At 43.4% G+C, this 19,936-nt stretch overlaps 2 protein-coding genes across 3 annotated transcripts in view; both read right to left on the reverse strand.

Moving 5' to 3' along the window:
- Positions 1–14,635, reverse strand: part of LOC132817603 (sideroflexin-5-like) — a 329,512-nt gene extending 314,877 nt beyond the window's left edge. Inside the window, exon 1 of the mRNA XM_060828111.1 lies at positions 14,531–14,635. Within this exon, the coding sequence (XP_060684094.1) occupies positions 14,531–14,593 (63 nt within the window). The 5' untranslated portion in view covers positions 14,594–14,635. The remainder of the gene's footprint in view (positions 1–14,530) is intronic.
- Positions 14,636–16,454: 1,819 nt separating this feature from the next.
- LOC132822415 (rab11 family-interacting protein 1-like) overlaps positions 16,455–19,936 on the reverse strand; it is a 116,593-nt gene continuing 113,111 nt past the window's right edge. For both annotated transcript variants that reach the window (XM_060835871.1, XM_060835818.1), the window contains exon 6: positions 16,455–18,865. In XM_060835871.1, coding sequence (XP_060691854.1) covers positions 18,644–18,865 — 222 coding nt within the window. In that variant the 3' untranslated portion in view covers positions 16,455–18,643. The remainder of the gene's footprint in view (positions 18,866–19,936) is intronic.

Raw genomic sequence — 19,936 nt, forward strand, 5'->3', positions numbered from 1 at the left:
CCAGACTGGGAAAAACAAGAAAATTTGAATATGCCAAGTGTAGAGAAAAAGTTAGTCAAGCTCATTAGTTGAACAGTTCTGAGAATAGTTTCGGTGGCTAAAAGATGTGTTGCCATGCCTTGACAGAGTTTAGACACTGACTCAGCCGAAAACAATCATGCACGCTGAACAACTTGCATAAATGATATAATGAATCACTCTCTAAAATGTGATAAAATAAATATTCACGTTTTTAGATATTCACTCATGGGGCTTGGGCTTTGCTAGTTGGTTTGCATTTATTGCCCATCCCTAGTTGCCTTTGAACTGAATGGTTTGCTCAGCCCTTTCAGAGAGCAGCTGAGAGTCAACCACATTGCTGAAGATCTGGAGTCACATATAGGCCAGACCAGGTGAGTTTGGCAGATTTCCTTCCCTGAAGGAATTAGTGAACCAGACGGGTGTTTCTGACAACCAACAATGGTTTCATAGTAGATGCTTAATTCCAAGTTATTAACTAAATTCAAAATGCAACCATTTGCCTTGGTGGGATTGGAACCCAGGTCCCCAGAGCATTTCTGGATTAATATTTCAGCAATAACACCAATAGGCCATCATCTCCAGTAATTAGTCAAACAATTTTGCTTGCTTCACATTTGGCAATAGATAGCTAAGGTCACATAGCCAGAATAACATTTTTTCCTCATTAATTCATTGAATGGGGGAGTTGCTACCTATGCCAGCATTGCTTACTCAGCTGTGATTGCCTTAAGAGGGTTGCACTGAGCTGGCATGTCTATTTGGTGTACTGAACAGTGTAGGAGGCCATGCCAGGAACAATACCAGACACCAACTTGGTGAAGTTACAAAATAGCCTTACTAATGTGTCAAACAGCAGAAGGAGCAAGTGATAAATGAAGCTAAGTGATTTTACAACCAACATATCAGACCTAAGCTCTGCAGTCCCGTCACATCCACTCATGAATGACAGTGAATAATCAAACAACTTAGTAGAGGAAAGACTCCGTAAATATCCTGGTACTCAATAATGGGTAGCATGGCAAGCACTGCAAAAGATCAGTACAAGCATTCGCACCAATTTTCAGCCGGAATTGCTCAGTGGATGATCCAGTCTTTTCTAGAGGTCCCCTGAATCACAGACAGCTTTCAGCCCATTTGATTCACTCCACTTTAATCCACCAACAATGAAAGAATGGCAATATATTTCAAAGTCAGAATTTTCAGTGGACTGGAGGGGAATTTGCAGGAGGTAGTAGTTGTTGTGGGTTTCAAAGGTGCTGTCCAAAGAACCTTAGCGACTTTCTGCAGTTCATCTTGTAGATGATGCATATTGTTGCTGCTGAGCACTGACCGAGGCAGGAGTAAATGTTTGTGATGTGGTGTCAATCCTGGATGGTGTCAAACTTCTCAAGTGTTATTGGAGCTGCACCCATCCAGGCAATTGGAGAGTATTCCATCACAATCCTGACTTGAGTCTCGTAAATGAGGACAAGCCACGAGGAGTCAAGAGGTGGATTACTCACAGCAGGACTCCAAGCCTCTGACCTGCTCTTGTACCCACAGTATTTACTTGGCTGGTTCAGTTTAATTTCTGGTCAACGATAACTCCTAGGACTTTGACAAGGCGGGATTTAGTGACGATAAAACATTGAATATCAAGGTGCAATAATTAGATTCTCTCTTGATGGACATGGTCATTTTTTGGCACTTGTTTATTGCAAAATTTACTTGCTATTTGTCAGCCCAAACCTGAATACTGTCCAAGTTTTGCTCCATTAGGACGTGGACTGTTTTATTATGAGGAGTTGCGAGTGGTGCTGAACATTGTGCAATCATCAGCAAACACTACCACTTGTGACCTTATGACAGAGTGAAGGCTGTTGATTAAGCAACTGAAAATGGTTGGACCCAAGACACCATCCTGAGGAACTCCTGCAGAGATGCCCTGGAGCTGAGATGTCTGACTTCCAAGTCAAAAGAGTTTTCCCCGATTCACCTTGACTCCAGTTTTGCAAGCGCTTCTGAATACTACGCTCTGTCTAATGTGGCCTTGTTGTCAAGGTCAGACATTCTCACCTCAACTCTGGAATTCAGCTCTTTTGTCCACATTTGAACCGAGGCTGTAATGAGATCAGGAGGTGAGAGGGCCTGGCAGACACTAAACTGAGCATCAGTGAGCAGGCTATTATTTATCAATTGCTATTTGATAGTGCTGCTGTTGGCACCTTCCATCTCTTTACTCAGGATTCAGAGTAGACTAATGGGGTAGTAATTGGCCAGACTGGACTTGTTCTGCTTATTGGCTCGGGATACATCTGTGCAACTTTCCACATTCTTAGGTAGATGCTAGGGTTGTAGCTGTACTGTAACATAGTAGTTATGGGGAGAGCAAGTCCTTGAGCACAAGTTATCTGTAATATAATTTTAATTTTGTCAGGGCCATTGCCTCTGCCATGTCCAGTGCTTCAGATTGTTTCTTGATATCACATGGAGTAAAACAAACTGGCTGAAAACTGACTGGCATATGGTATGCAGGGGATCACTGGAGAAAGTCAAAATGGATCATCTACTCTGTAGTTCTGGCTGAACGATCTTGCAAATGCTTTACCTTAATCTTTCATTCTGATGTGCTGGGATCTCCCATCATGGATAATGGAATTACTTGTGGATCTTCTTCTGCCAGTGAGTTGCTTAATTATTCACCATTCATGACTGGATGTAACAAGATTGCAGGACTTACATTTGATGTTTTGATTGTGGAATTGTTTAGCTCTATTACTTGTTCCTTATGCTATTTGACACACAAATAGTACTGTTTTCTGGCCTCAACTGGTTGATACCTCATTTTCAGGCAAGCCTGGTATTGCTTCGGACATGTCCTCCTGCACTATTCTAAAGTAAGGTCACTGGAACATGAGATGTTAGCTTCCTTTCTCCCCATAGATGCTGCTAGATTTGAATTTCCCCAGCAATTTCTGTTTTTGCCCTACTGCACTATTTATTGAACAAGGGTTGATCACATAGCTTGATGTAACGATAGAGTGCCAAATAAGCTGGGCCAAGAGGTTGCAATTGGCAGTACAATTTTGCTCCTTATCAAGGCTCATAGCACCTCTTGATGCCCAATTTTGAGTTGCTACATCTGTTCGAAGGCTATCCTATATAACAGGGTGAGACTACACATAACACAATTGGGCGGGGAGGGGGGGACTGTATTTTCATTATGAAAATGGAATTTTGTCAACACAACTGTGCAGCGGTCAGTCCTAAAGATACTGTTAAGTCCAGATGTATCTGCAACAGGCAAATTGGTGAGATCGAGCTCAATTATATTCTTCCCTGATCATTTGATGTGGACCAGGTTTCACAGTCATGTCATTTAGGCCTCGACCAGCTGGGTCAGCACTGGTGCTGCCCACTTAATGATCGTCTTTGAAGTCTCTGCCCAGATTAGATTCCATGACTTTACCACCTTTAGTGCTTGCTCTAATTGGTGTTTAACATGAAAGAGTATTAATTTACCAGATGACACAACTGGCAGTGGGTGGCAGTCAGCTGGAAGTTTCCTTGCCCGCGTTTGATCTGATGCCATTATACTTCATGGGGAAATCAATGTTGAGGACTCTCAGAGCAATTCCCCTCTTATTGTATACCACTATGTTGCCAGTCTGCCATCTCTGTTGAATTATCCTGCCAATGGTGGTGGTTTTGGTGTGTCTGAGGTATAATTCAGTGAATATCAATTTGTCAGGCTGATGCTTGACTAATCTGAGACAGTTCATTCAGTTTTAACATTCACCACCAGATGCAGTGTTGGCAATGTCTGCAATTGCCATGCCAGTAGTCTATCTGGTTTCATTCCTCTTTTGAGACTTTTTAATCTGGTTAAATAGAGCAGAATGGCTTGTTCTGCCATTTCAAGAGGTCACATGTAAAGATGACAGAGCTCCTTCCCTATATGACATTAGTGAACGAGACTTCAGATTTTCACTGAATCCAAATTTTGCACTGGGATTTGAACCCCAGTTCCCAGAATGTTATCTGGGACTCTGGTTTATTTGTCAGTGATATTATCACTACTCCATTGCTTCCCCTCTAGCAACCTGTTAAGATGTGTCATAATACTCCTCAGCGAGATGTGCCACATAAATTCAGATCTTCCGGCCCAGAAGTAGGAACATTAATACTGTGCCACACCCTTTACTCCATACCTATGCTAACACTCTTATTTAAAATGCTGCTTGTGCATAGTCCGTAATATATAACAAAAAAAATTGAAAATACAGAATTGTTTGTGCTGCTTGGATTTTTATATACAGTTCAAAGAGAATTTTAAAAAATTCAATCCTTCATTTTACTGCAGGTTTACTGCCATCAAGAATGGATGAAAAAACTTCAGAACAGTTTTGAAACCTCAACTCAAACTCACTCAAAAGTGACGGCGCTTTTGCAAAATGTCCAGTTATGATGACAATTCAGGGTCAGAGTAGTCAAAAGTAGACTGAATAAACAAAGAAGTTACAGGAGATCAGAGCACAAAAGCACAATATTCACATATTCCAGTCATTAAGGTTCATGTGCAGGGCCCATACAAACGTTTGTTCAACTCATTTTTTCTTTGATATTAAACCTCTGTGCTCCATGTTAATGAAGGTATCAATCTGGTGTTGATGCTTCAATCATGACATGCATTTGAAAACACCTTTAATAGAGGTAAGGGTCTTATGTGCTTCACAGCAGTATAACGGAGTCAAAATTTGACTCTGACCCATACACAAAACAGGAACCAATGTAGACCATTCATTGCCTAGAGAAGGATTCAATTCCTGGCATCCTGCCAATCAGATAAAGATCAATTTATGCATATTCCAAAGGTGAAAACACAGAAGCAGTTAATAGGATGGATAATCAGGAGCCTTGTCAAAGGCACTGGTTTTAAGAAGAGTTTAGAGACACAGAGGTTTAGTCAGGGAATTCCAATACTGAAGGTCTATGCAGCTGTAGGCACAATCACCAATAGGAAAATAGTTTATTTTAGCACCCTTAATGGAATAAAATGTCTGAAGCCATTATGGAATATTATCAAACACCACTTGCCAGAGTCGCATTTGGAGAATCTAGGCCAGGTGATCCAAAAGCTATTCACCAAAATTGCTGTCAAGGTGTAGCAACCAATTATGTTCATTCACTGTATAGAGTGGGTGCATTTTTTCTTGAATGAGCACTCATCCCATATGTTTTGGGGCAGTCTCTACTCAACCAGGCTTCACATTAGTGATTGGCCAGATATAGCCAAAGGTAGTATACATTTAACTACATGATCTTTATTCTGGAACTTCAGAACATCAAAATTACTTAAGTTACCTCCCTGTTTCATTCATTATTTTTAAGTCTAAGCATCTTTGACTTAGCAAGATCACATTTAACTCTCGTCCTTTATTACAGATGACTACATCACTAAATGCTTGACTTGCTAAACCATTTCAGCAGCGTTAAGAGTATACTGCAGGAGACGGGGGGATGTTTAGGAAGTCAAAATCTGGAATTCATAACACAAACATGATTTCATTGAACTCACACTATTGCTGCCAAGATGTGCAGGTTCGGTAAACTGGCTATGCTAAATTATCTGTAGTGTCCAGGAATGTGCAGGAGAGGTGGATTAGCCATGCTAACTGTGGAGTTATGGGGATAGAGGGCCATGTCTGGGTGGGAAGCTTTTTGGAGAGTTGGTGTGGACTCGATGGGCTGAATGGCCTCTTTCCACACAGTAAGAATTTTATGATTCTATGGTTTGAAGGGTCAAATGGCTTACCTCTACACTTAATTCTTATGTTCCAATGCAATGAAAGGTTCAATAAAAATATTCTGGCAGTAACACAAATTACCACATTTATCACATGGGGACATTCAACCTCATAACTTGCCATATTGAAATTCGAACTTACAACCATTGGCTAGCATGATGACTAAACTCCTAAACTCTGATTTATAATCATATTTCTCATCCCCTTTTGTAGTTTTTCTTCGTCATTACATAGATTAGAAGATTTACATTAAGCACAAGCCCTTGAATGTTTTGCAAGGAATTGCTTTTTAGTCTCTTCATTAATTATTGTTTTAACACTTGTGACCACAACTGTTGCTGCTCTTTGCACCCTTTCCAATTATTCACAAAGACAAAGTTAAATAATTATAGAAATATCACATTCCAATGAGGACTACACATTGTAAATTGATCTGAAACATCTCTCTAAAGTATGTTCATGGTGACAGTCGTAACTGACAGATAGCACTGTCACACTGGTGTCATAAACTTTAGTATCGTAGTTAATCTCAAAAGCTTCCAAAGACACTTTCAGGTTATTTTCACCTTGGTAACATTGCAGTATTTGTCCACTCTCAGGTAAGCTGATGCTGAAACCGTCAAGCTCTGCAAATCCATCTCTTTTCCTCTCAACTTCAGTTTCTACCTTTAAGACACTCCTTAAAACCTATCCTTTTCATTAAACTTCTGGTCATTTTACCCAATATCTTAAATGTGGGTTTGTTGTAGAGGTGTCTCTGTTGGCCTGGAATGGACAAAATCAGAATTCACACGATAACAGGTTTATCTGAAATCAGAAGCTTTCATGGAGCAACTTTTGTCAGGTGAACTGAGAGAGAAGAATTTATGGGCAAACAGATCAAAAGATCATACAACTGGTGTGAGTGGAATGTCGAATAACAAGTCGTGGCAGGTGACTAAAAGTGTTAGACGGTGTGAGTAAAGCATTAACAGCTGAATAACGAGCTACGAACTATAATCTGGTTAAATGAGGCAGAGAGATAATTGCAAAAAATTAAAAATCAGATGGTGCTGGAAACAAACTAAATCACTGGAGTAACATGAGAGGTAAAAGAGTCACATATAAGAAGCCAAGGTTCTAACCAAAGTAATAAGTAATCCAAACCTGTACAAACTAATTAAAGTAGAGAGATCATAACAATTTATCAAGATGATGATGTTTACTCGAAGATGTTAAAACAGGACAGTAAGGAAGATTTTACAGATACGCAACAGTGCGGTGGGCTCAGATGTTGTGCGAAATGAACCCAAGATCACAGTTGAGGCCGTCTTCATGGGTACACAGCAATACCAACAGTTCAGCGATTCTGCATTGTTGTGTATCTCAAATGCCGCCTTAAAAGAAGCTTACCCGAATATTGGAGGCTGAATGACCTTGACTGCTGAAGTGTTCCCCAACTGGAAGGGAATATCCCTGTCTGGTGACTGTTGCCCAGTGTCTGTTTATCCGTTGTTGTAGCGTCTGCATGGTCTCGACAATACATCATGCCTTGGGGCATCCTTGCCTGCAGCAAATAAGATAGGCAACCTTAGCCAAGTCACATGATTTTCTGCTGTGTGCATGGTGAATGGCATTTCCACATGTGATGGTAGTATCTATGTCGATGATCTGACGTGTCTTGCAGAGGTTGCCATGGCAGAGTTGTATGGTGTTGTCCTGAAGGCTGGGTAGTTTGCTGTGAATGATGGTCGGTTTAAGGTTTGACGGATGTTTGAAGGCGAGAAGTGAGGCAAAGGGATGATCTTGGCAAGATGCTCATTGTCATCGATGACATGTTGAAGGCTGCGAAGAACATGGTATAGTCTCTCCACTCCAGAGAAGTACTGGAAGACGAAGGGTACTCTATCAGTCATACCCTGTGTCAGTCTTCTGAGGAGGTCATTGTGGTTTTTCACTGTGGCATGTCAGAACTGGCAATCGATGAATTAAGCATCATATCCCATTCTCATGAGGGCATCCTTCAAAATCTTTAGGTGTCCATCATGTTTCTCCTCATCTGAGCAGATCCTGTGGATGCACAGGGCTTGTCCGTAGGGGTAGCTTCTTTAATATGTTTAAGGTGGAAGCTGGAGAAGTGCAGCATCGTCAGGTTATCCATGGGACAGCAGAGAGTGAGGTACTGAGGTGTCCATCCTTGAATCACTTAAACAACTGCATATTGACATCTACAAGTTTCATCCCACCATCAGACTTACCATGAAATACTCTTCAGAATCAGTCTCATTCTTGGACTCACGAATTTCCATCAAGGTCAGATACCTCAGTACCTCATTCAACTGCAAACCCACGGATAAAAGTCATCCCCTACGGACAGACAAGCAGGAGGCTGGAAGAACACAGCAAATCAGGCAGCATCAAGAGGTGGAGAAGTCAATGTTTGAGGTGTAGCCCTTCTCCAGTCCTGAAGAAGGGTTACATCCAAAACGTCAACTTCTCCACCTCCTGATGCTATGTGGCTTGCTGTATTCCCCCAGCCTCCTGCTTTGTCTATCTTGGATTCCAGCATCTGTAGTTTTTTTTTGTCTCCATCCCCTACGAATAAGCCCTGCGCATACGCAGGATCTGCTCAGATGAGGAGGAATGCAACAAACACCTGAAGATTTTGAAGCATGCCTTCCATAAGAACGGGGTATGATTGCCAGTTCCGATGTGCCACTGTGAAAAACTTCAATGATCTCCTCAGAAGATGAACATGGGATATGACTGATAGAGTACCCTTCATCATGCAGTACTTTCCTGGACTGGAGAGACTACACCATATTCTTCACAGCTTTCAACAAGTCAATGATGATCATAAGCATGTCTCCAAATCATCCCTTTGCCTCTACTTCTCGCCTTCAAACAACTGCCAAACCTTAAACAGACCATTGTTCACAGCTTTCAAGATAACATGGACCAAAACACCACACAACCCTGCTATGGCGACCTCTGCAAGACATGTCAGATCTTCGACATGGATACTACCATCACATGCGAACACCACACACCACGTACATGGTAGACATTCTTGTGACTCAGCCAATGTTATCTGTCTCATACGCCGAAGACAAGGATGACCCAGGCATGGTATATTGATGAGATGATGCAGACGCTACAACAATGGACACCGCACAACAATCGTAAGGTAAGAATGCTCCCTCCCATTCGGGGAACACTTTAGCAGTCAAAGACAGTCAGCCTCTGATCTTCAGATAAGCATCCTCCAAGGCAGACTGTGAAATACACAACAATACAGAATCGCCAAGCAGAAACTGATAGCCAAACTCCCTACCCATGAAGACGGCGTCAACTGTGATCTTGGGTTCTTGTGAAGTTACACTCACTGTTCTACATCTGTAAAAATCATCTTTACTGTCCTGTTTTGGCACCATTACCTTGAGATATTGTTATGATCTCTCTACCTTAATTAGCCTGTACAGTTTTAGATTACTTATTACTTTGGTTAGACCCATGGCATATGACTCTTATACCTATTATGTTATTCCAGTCATTTAGTTCCAGTACCACCTTATTTTTAATTTTTTGTTATTATATCTCTGCCTCATTTAATCAGTTGAATTGAAACCTGCAACCCATTCTAAAAGATGAAAGAATTAACAGCAATCTATGTTTGTTCAATATATATCAGTTGCATGACACTATGATCTTGTTCTATAAATTGTATCTTATGATCCTGTCCCACTAGCTACCTGACAAAGGAGCAATGCACCAAAAGCTAGCACTGTTGGACTATAACCTAGCGTCGCGTGATTTTTAACTTCATTTAATTGGATTATAGGTCAATCCTTTGCTTGTTAACACTCGACTGCACAATACAGAGCCAAAAATTGGGACAGTGTGAGCACATTTAAATATCTGGCAGAGAAGAGTTCACTTATCGAAACACAGGAACAACAGTAGGCCATTCAGCCCCTCAAGCCTGTTTTGCCATGTAATGAGACCGTAGCAGATCTGTGATTTAAGTCCATTTATCTGCCTTTGACCCATATCCTTTCGTACCCGAGATAAATTTTTATTAAGCAATCCCAGATTTAAAACTAACAATTGACATAATTTAGATGAATGTGAGGTGCTGCATTTTGGGAAAGCAAATCTTAACAGGACTTATATATTTAATGGTAAGGTCCTGGGGGGTGTTGCTGAACAAAGAGACGTTGGAGTCCGGGTTCATAGATCCTTGAAAGTGGAGTCCCAGGTAGATAGGATAGTGAAGAAGGCATTTGGTATGCTTTCCTTTATTGGTCAGAGTATTGAGTACAGGAGTTGGGAGGTCATGTTGCGGTGGACAGGACATTGGTTAGGTCACTTTTGGAATATTGTGTGCAATTCTGGTCTCCTTCCTATTGTAAGGATGTTGTGAAACTTGAAAGGAATCAGAAAAGATTTACAAGGATGTTGCCAGGGTTGGAGGTTTTGAGCTATAGGGAGAGGCTGAGTAGGCTAGGGCTGTTTTCCCTAAAGCATCAGAGGCTGAGGGGTGACCTTATAAAGGTCTTTAAAATCACGAGGAGCATGGATAGGATAAATAGACAAATTCTCTTCCCTGGGGTGGGGGGGTCCGGAACTAGACGGCATAGGCTTAGGGTGAGAGTGGAAAGTTATAAAAGAGACCTAAGGGGCAACTTTTTCATGCAAAGTGTGGTACATGTATCGAATAAGCTGCCAGAGGAAGTGGTGGAGGCTCGTACGATCGCAACATTTAAAAGGCATTTGGATGGGTATATGAATAGGAAGAGTTTGGAGGGATATGGACCGGATGCTGGCTGATGGGACTAGATTGGGTTGGGATATCTGGTCGGCATGGATGAGTTGGACCAAAGGGTCTATTTCCATGCTGTACATCTCTATGACTCTATGAATCTTAGAACAGGAGTAAACTGGTTAGCCCTTTGAATTTGCCCCATTCCTCACATCCACTTTCCTGCCCTTTCCCCATAACAAAGAATAAGATAAGACTGATAAATTAAACTGTACTTATTTCAAAGCAAGAGGCCTAACAGGTAAGGCAGATGAACTCAGGGCATGGTTGGGAACATGGGACTGGGATATCATAGCTATTACAGAGACGTGGCTCAGAGAAGGACTAGGAGTGTAGAGGTTCCAGGTTGTAGATTCTAGAGGAAGGATAGAAAGGGGGTCAAGAGAGGAGGGAGAAGTGGCGTTTTTGGATAGGAATAACATTACGACTGTAGTCGGGGACAATATTCCTGGGAGTACATCCAGTGAAGTTATTTAGGTGGAACTGAGCAATAAGAAAAGGATGATCATCATTTGGGATTATACCTTGGCACTGCCTCACCCCGCCCCCACCAAAAAATAGCCAGCAGGAAATTGAGAAGCAAATTTGTAAGGATAGGGTTGTAATGGTTGGAGATTTTAACTTTCCAAATATAGACGGAGACTGCCATAGTGTTAGGGGTTTGGATAGAGAAGAATTTGTTAAGGGTGTGTGCAAGAAATTTTTTTTATTCGGTACATGGAAGAACCTACTACAGAAGGAGCAAAACCTGACCTTCTCTTGGGAAATAAGGCAAGGCAAGTGATTGAGGTGTTAGTGGAGCACTTCAGGGCCAGTGATAATAATTCTATTAATTTTAAAATAGTTATGGAAAAGGATAGACCTGCTCTAAGAGTTGAAGTTCGAAATTGAAACTTTGTGGGAAGCTAGGGAGATGATTGCTGGCCCCTTGCTGAGACATTTGTATCATCGATAGCCACAGACAAGATGCCAGAAGACAGAAGGTTGACTGGAGATGCGGCCAGACCTGCAGTGCTTTTTCAGCAGCTTCTGCTTTTGTTAAAAGCATTTTGCGGGGTTGGAGGGCTTGAACTATCGGGAAGAGGCTGAATAAAGTGCGACTATTTTTTCTGTAGCTTTGGAGGCTGAGGGTGACCTTATATAGAGGTCATGAACAACTTGGACAGGGTAAATAGCTAGGTTATTTTTTTCCCCCCAGAGTTGGAGAGTCAAAAACTAGAGGGCATAGGTTTAGGTGAGAAAGGAAAGGTATAAAAGGAACCTGAGAGGCAACTTTTTCATGCAGAGGGTGGTGTGTGTATGGATTGAGCTGCCAGAGGAAGTGGTAGAAGTGGGTACAATTACAACATTTAAAAGGCATCTGAATGGGTATATGAATAGGAAGGGGTCGAAAAGTGTAGCACTGAAAGAGCACAGCAGGTCGGGCAGAATCCGAAGAGCAGTAGAGTTGACATTTTGGGCATAGGCTGAAAACGTGTTGCTGGAAAAGTGCAGCAGGTCAGGCAGCATCCAAGGAACAGGAGATTCAATGTTTCGGGCATAAGCCCTTCATCAGGAATGAGGAAAGTGTGTCCTCCCTCTCCTTCCTAAACCTTCCCATTTCTATCTCGGGCGACCGAATCAACACAGACATTTACTATAAACCGACTGACTCCCACAGCTACCTAGACTACACCTCCTCCACCCTGCCCCCTGTAAAAACGCCATCCCATATTCCCAATTCCTTCGTCTCCCCCGCATCTGCTCCCAGGAGGACCAGTTCCAATACCGTACAGCCCAGATGGTCTCCTTCTTCAAGGACCACAGATTCCCCCCGGACGTGATCAACAATGCTCTCCACCGCATCTCCTCCACTTCCCGCTCCTCCGCCCTTGAGCCCCGTCCCTCCAACCACCACCAGGACAGAACCCCACTAGTTCTCACCTACTACCCCACCAACCTCCGTATACAGCGTATCATCCGCCGTCATTTCCGCCACCTTCAAACGGACTCCACCACCAGGGATATATTTCTCTCCCCTCCCCTATCAGCATTCCGAAAAGACCACTCCCTCTGTGACTCCCTCGTCAGGTCCACACCCCCCACCAACCCAACGTCCACTCCCGGCACCTTCCCCTGCAACCGCAAGAAATGCAAAACTTGCACGCACACCTCTCCCCTCACTTCCCTCCAAGGCCCCAAGGGATCCTTCCATATCAGCCACAAATTCACCTGCACCTCCACACACATCATTTACTGCATCCACTGCACCCAATGTGGCCTCCTCTATATCGGGGAGACAGGCCGCCTACTTGTGGAACGTTTCAGAGAACACCTCTGGGACACCCGGACCAACCAACCCAACCAACCCATAGCTCAACACTTTAACTCCCCCTCCCACTCCATCGAGGACATGCAGGTCCTTGGACTCCTCCATCGCCAGACCATAGCAACACGACGGCTTGAGGAAGAGCGCCTCATCTTCCGCCTGGGAACCCTCCAACCACAAGGGATGAACTCAGATTTCTCCAGTTTCCTCATTTCCCTTCCCCCCACCTTGTCTCAGTCAAATCCCTCGAACTCAGCACCGCCTTCCTAACCTGCAATCTTCTTCCTGGCCTCTCCGCCCCCACCCCACTCCGGCCTATCACCCTCACCTTGACCTCCTTCCACCTATCACATCTCCAACGCCCCTCCCCCAAGTCCCTCCTCCCTACTTTTTATCTTAGCCTGCTGGACACACTTTCCTCATTCCTGATGAAGGGCTTGTGCCCGAAATGTCGATTCTCCTGCTCCTTGGATGCTGCCTGACCTGCTGCGCTTTTCCAGCAACACATTTTTCAGCTCTGATCTCCAGCATCTGCAGACCTCACTTTCTCCTCGAAGATTTTGGGCATGAGCCCTTCATCAGGAATGTCACATTCCCAATGAAGAGCTTATGCCCGAAACGGTGATTCTCCTGCTCCTCGGACGCTGCCCGACCTGATGTGCTTTTCCAGCGCCACTCTTTTTGACTCTGACTCTCCAGCATCTGCAGTCCACACATTCTCCTTGTATATGGATAGAGGGGGATATGGGCCAAATGCTGGCAAAGGGGACTAGTTTAATTTAGGATATCTGGACGGATGGGCAGGTTGGACCGAAGAGTCTGTTTCAGTCCTGTACAACTTTATGACTCTAACTTTGTCCCAGTCTGATCAAGAATCTTGGGGCGGCACGGTGGCACAGTGGTTAGCACTGCTGCCTCACAGCGCCAGAGACCCGGGTTCAATTCCCGCCTCAGGCGACTGACTGTGTGGAGTTTGCACTTTCTCCCCATGTCTGCGTGGGTTTCCTCCGGGTGCTCCGGTTTCCTCCCACAGTCCAAAGATGTGCGGGTCAGGTGAATTGGCCATGCTAAATTGCCCGTAGTGTTAGGTTAGGGGTATGGGTGGGTTGCGCTTTGGCGGGTTGGTGTGGACTTGTTGGGCCGAAGGGCCTGTTTCCACACTGTAAGTAATCTAATCTAATATATCTCAGCCTCAAAGTATACCCAAGAATTTGCCCGCCCCCAGCTCTGTGGCAAAGAGTTCCAAAGTGTCACAACCCTCTGAGGGAAGAGATTCTTCCTCTCCTCAGTTTTAACCTGGCATCCCTAGACCAATCTGTCACTCCCCCTTTGCTGATGGAATAGCGGGTCTTTCATGAGGGACATGAACATGAAGATAAACGCCCCGCCCCTTTAACGATTGACGGGCGTCGCGTCCAATGGGGCGCGGCGAAGGGCACGGGCGCGGGATGGACGGGTGATTCCCACCCAATCGAATGCAGGGGGCGTGACCAGGTACAGGCCGTTCAGCCCTCGCGCCCCACGACCCGGCTGACGGTTGGAGAAGACCCCCCAGGGGACAGCGCGAGGGACGCATTCAAACAACCCGCCCGCACTCAACCCGGCGGACTCTACCTGGTCAAAACGTGGTTTCCCCAGAGCAAACTGAGGGTAGTCCGCTTCTCCACCTGCTGCCATCTCCAACAGGTTTGAGATCACTCGTCCCGACTGTCGCACATCCCTCTGTAGCCCTGGAATAGGGGGGGGAGGGGCGAAGGGCGGTGCGGGGAGTAGGGGGTGGGGTTTGGCAGGGCGAGGTCAAAGGGCGATAGGGGTGGGCACCGATCGCTGTTGTAGTTCATCGCTGCGGCGATTTGAACTACATCTCCCGTCGTGCCCCGGCTGCGCATGCGCTGTACCCTCGCTCTGTCAGGCATGGAAAAGTAATGAGAAAGTGGGGATTGCAGTTGCTGGAGATCAGAGTGAGAGTGTGGTGCTGGAAAAGCACAGGCAGCATCCGAGGAGCTGGAGAATGGACATTTCAGCCATAAGCCTCATTCCTGATGAAGGGCTTATGGGCTGCGAGGCGTTCAGAGATCAATGGGAGGAGAAGGTATCTGAGAATACAGTAGGTAGATGTAAGTGAGGGAGATAGATCAGAGAGGAGGATGGAGCAGATAAATGGGAAAGACCAAGAGGGCAGTGCCAAGTTGGAGGCTTGTGATTTTGGATGGGGTTGGGGAATGAGGAAACTGGTAAAAATCCACATTGATCCCATGTGGTTGCAGGGTCCCAAGGCAGAATATGGGGCGTTCTTCCTCCAGGCGTCAGGTGGTAACGATCCTCCAGTTGGTGACCTGTCTCCCTGATATGGAGGAGGCCGCATCAGCTGCAACGGATACAGTAGATGACATTGGTGGAGGTACAGATAAATTTCTGTCGGATGTGGAAGGATCCTTGGGGTCCTTGTACGGAGGTGAGGGGGGAGATGTGGGCGCAGGTTTTGCATTTCCTGGGGAGGCAGAGGTAGGTGCTCCCCGGCACTGAGATGTGGGCTGGTGGGGGTGCAAGCATCTGACGAGGAAGTCATGGAAGGAATGGTCTCTCCGGAAGACTGATAGAAGTGGGGAGGGAATCATATCGGTGGTGGTGGGGCCTGACTGTAGGTGGCAGAAGTGGTGGAGGATGATGTCGTCGTGTATAGAGAGTTTGAAGAAGACCTCCCACCCCACCAAAGATCACAATTTCCCCTCCCATGTCATCAAAAATGCCCTCCAATGCATCTCCTCCAGTTCCCACACCTCTGCCCTTGAACTCCACCAATCCCAATGCAACAAGGACCAGAACCCCCCGGTCCTCATTTTCTACACTATCAACCTCCGTATACACTGCATCATCCTCCAACTCGACCCCAACCCCATTCCCCCTCCCATTTACTCCAGCGCCCCCACCTCACAAGCTTATTTCTGATGAAAGGCTTACACCAGGGTCAATGTGGAGTTCATCAGTTTCCTCATTTCCTCTCCCCCACATTATCCCAGTCGCAAACCTCCAAATTGCTCCACCTTCCTCTCAGACCTATCACCTTCTCCCCCACCTTCGTCTACCTATCACATTCTCAGCTACTTTCCCCCCCAACCCCACCCCCTCCCATTTATCGTCCAGCCCCTCACCCCCCGCCCACAAGCCAATTCCCAATTAAGGGCTTATGCTAAAACATCAATTCTCCTGCTCCTCGGATGTTGCCTGACCTGTTGTGCTTTTCCAGCACCACACTCTTGACTCTGATCTCCAGCAACTGCAGTCCTCACTTTCTCCTAATGGATAATGAGCCTTACTTGTGACTCTCACATCCTGCAAATTTTTCTTTCATAAAAAATAAAAATGCAATAATGCCATGTGCTGTGGATTTGCATCAACTGGATTTAAGACTCACTAAACTATTTTGCATAAACATTTGAAAGTAAAATATAACATTTTCATCCAAAAATCTACATACCTGGCAAATGTCTCTGTCACCCAATCTCAAAAGAAATTATTAAAAATTCTGACACAAAACTTGATTATTTCATGTAACTTTATTAACAAGCAGCATTTTTTTAAAGCTCCATCTTCACTTTCTGAAAGCAGAGTTTTGTTTTAATTACATAAAGGTAGAAGAGTTTAGACAGGGTTCTCTTCAATCTAAAATAGGGTAAGATGTATTGAGATACTATACCAAAAGGGATAGGGGCACATTGAGATTCTATACATTCGGACATGAATAGGATAGGGACATGTTGAGATTCTATGCATTGTGACTGTCTAAGAAATGGGTAAGTATCCTATACATTGAACACTCCCTATCCACAATGGCAGCTAATGAAGTAGAGAAAAAAAACAAATCCAAACCTATCCACTTCAAAATAAATCCATGATATAAATTACTGTTGAAAACATTTCAATTCCACAGAAAATAAACATTCAATTTCTTTGTCAAATTCTTTTTCTTTCAGCCCATGAGTTATTCTATAGATAATGATACAGATTGAGCGTTGCAGTGACTGTGTCCTTTAGGACCTTATAACATAGGAATCCATATGGAGTAGGTACTGCAACACCAGCATTCAGGATAATGAACTTCTCAACCTTAGGTTTTACTCAGTTTTTAAATTAGATCAGATTTAAATTTTAGAAGCAGCTTATCACAATGGATTTGCTTCAGAACAGATGTACAATTTCTGAACACACTCACTTTGGAAGCTGAGTTAAGATTATACGAAGTATACTAGCAAGAGAAATATTTATATACAGTGCTTTAAACAATCTTTGTCGATAAATTCCGACTATGAGACAGAAACTAACCAACTCTTACAAAAATAACTGAAGTTTTAAGGTAGATGCTTTCCTGAGGACGATTTTGTTGTTTGGGACATACTGTTCCTGTCAAAACACATGCAATTTTGCTTGTACACGTATAACCCTTCCTTAACAATATCACTTCGAAAATTTCTGATTTTTATTTTAGCCAACAGTCATCATTCACTTGGAGGTTTTGTTTTGCAAATGGAAGCAGACGTTGGATGCGACCTAGGAGTGGGAAACAGCAACAAAATTGTCCTGTAATCGCTTGATAACTTAAATTTATTCAAAATATATTAAACTGGATATTCAAAGGGCCTCCAGGACCAACCAGCAGCAGTGCTCATTGAACTGTTGTCAAAAACACTACAGTTACCTTCCGTGTGCAGGATGAGGAAAGGGGTAAAATGAAGCAGGGAAGTCTCCTAATTCCAATCCTTTGAACCTTATCAGAAAGTGCTCCAGTGTGGATATAAGGCAACAATCAGTTCAGGCTCTGACACAATACACTAGTTGGATTATATTACTTCTAGAAATAAAGACAGTCACAAGTCCATGAGGGAATAGTAGGAAACTGCAGTCACTTGAATGCAATTTCTCCAGTACTGATTGGTGAGTGGAAGAAATAGGCAGTGGCAAAGTATCTGGTCAGTTATTGTTCTTTTGAAAGGTTATCAGTTCTGTCACATCAATAACAGTTAAATTGCATAGAGAAGCTTTCTTATTCCTAGATATCAGATGGTTACAGAACCAAAACAGATGAGAAAAACAAATAGGACATTGGTTTTTGTACAAAAAAGTGGGTACTAACAGATAGCTGGAAGATGAGTATAAATGAAAAACAATGAACATATTTTATGGGACTTGTTGCATGCTTGCAAAGGCACAGGTACCTGGTATATAGCACAGGTTATATGCAGTTTAAAACTACTGTTAACATTGCTTCAACCAGAGGGAAGTCTCCTTACGTGCAAGCTCCAAATATTTTTCTCTTTCAGAACTTACATTTTGCACAGCAAACATCCGTGGCCTGTAAATAAAACTGACAATTTGTTGTCAATCTGTGCTGAATTATAGGATAAGCTTGATGCTGCAGGATCATGCCCATTAACTATAGGTTGCTCTAATTTAATTCCCGACTCTTGTCCAACCAACAAATCAGAGCTGCATTTGCCTTCTGGCTGCAACTGTGAAAACACTGTTCCAGCTAAAGTGTGACTAAGTCATGTTCCCCTTTAACCATCTCTTTAGCGGATTATGAATGTCTCTCTTGGAACAATCATTTTAAAAACACAGGGCATCTACAGCAGGAAAATGATTAAATCTGTTGTATTATTTGGTTCCAGCATTTACTAGTATAAGGGGTAGAGAGGAAACCCTTCTACAGTCACAAGGCACAAGGCTGTATCATTTGTTAACTGCCTTGTTCTTCATCTTTTCACTCACTGCTTGGAGAATGCTGGGCTTTTGCTCCATGACTTGCACTAACACTATATCAATGTATTCTTCTAAATCGCGCACATGTTCCTCCTTCTTCTTCATCTCCAACTCCTGCTGCAGAATTATTTTGATGAGTTCATCATGAGTCAGGTGGTAGTAACGAGCGACTGGGTCAGTGGGCTTGGATTCCTGCAACACAATTAACCCAGGTAAAAAAAAATACACCAATTTGAAGAATTATCCGACAAGCAGTCTTATCCCTTCCTGGCTCAATGAATAAAAACAAATCTTGACTACCACATGGAGCAGTTTCTACCCCTTCACTGCATTGAGTGACTGATCTTAGTTTAAATGGAAGGATAGGCATTGCAAATTCTTTGGGTCTTTTGTTGCTGGTGTTGGCTTGACTCATTTAATAGTACTTACAAAAGAAGTCTGTGGGCTATAAGCTTCACTCAATGGTTTGAAAGATTAGTGCAGTAAAGAGGCAGCAGTAATGTCTTTTGACTCATATTAAACACTGGACAAGATTTGTTGGGGTTGATGGAACATTTTTGTATTTTCATATCATTCTTAAGGTGGTAAGCTATCAGTTGTCTAGTACGGAATTGCGAAAAAAAATCAGAATGGAGGAGAGAGATTTAAAATAATAGATAAAACAAATAAGGGATTTTAATCTTAATATAGTCTGTGATCAACCCAACATTGACAATAGTTTTATAAGGATGGGAAAATTAAAGAAATGATGTACCTAATTAAACTGGTTGACTGATAAACAAGCATTCACAGGAGAGGAGAGCTTTTAATTACCAGTCACCACTTCATTACCTTGGCAGCTAAGAACATTCCTTAATGAGTAATATTGTGATCAGAGGCTATCACACCATATCCAATGCTATCCAAAATAAATATTAACAGCTGAGCATGGCCAGCAGGTCTCCAAGTCCCTTCTCAGCTTAAATAATCAAACTAAGCCCTTCCATTTTATACCAGTGGCAGACACCTTCCAAGTAACGTTCAAAAAGACCACAATCACCTTCTTACATGAAAAGGGCAAGGACTTCAACAGCTGTGTCCCCTGCAGTCTCATATCTTTGCTCAACTGAAATCAAATAAGGAAGCCTTCGGGCTAGGCTTTGTGAATTGCAGTAGCCCATCCAGACCAAACCAAGTTTGCCGAAAAACATCTCTTACACCTGGATAACAATACACTCGTCCTGAATGCAAAATAGATTTTCAGCCAGCAAAATGAAGCTTTTG

Source organism: Hemiscyllium ocellatum, chromosome 1 (genome assembly GCF_020745735.1).
Source record: "Hemiscyllium ocellatum isolate sHemOce1 chromosome 1, sHemOce1.pat.X.cur, whole genome shotgun sequence".
NCBI classification, from domain to species: Eukaryota; Metazoa; Chordata; class Chondrichthyes; order Orectolobiformes; family Hemiscylliidae; genus Hemiscyllium; species Hemiscyllium ocellatum.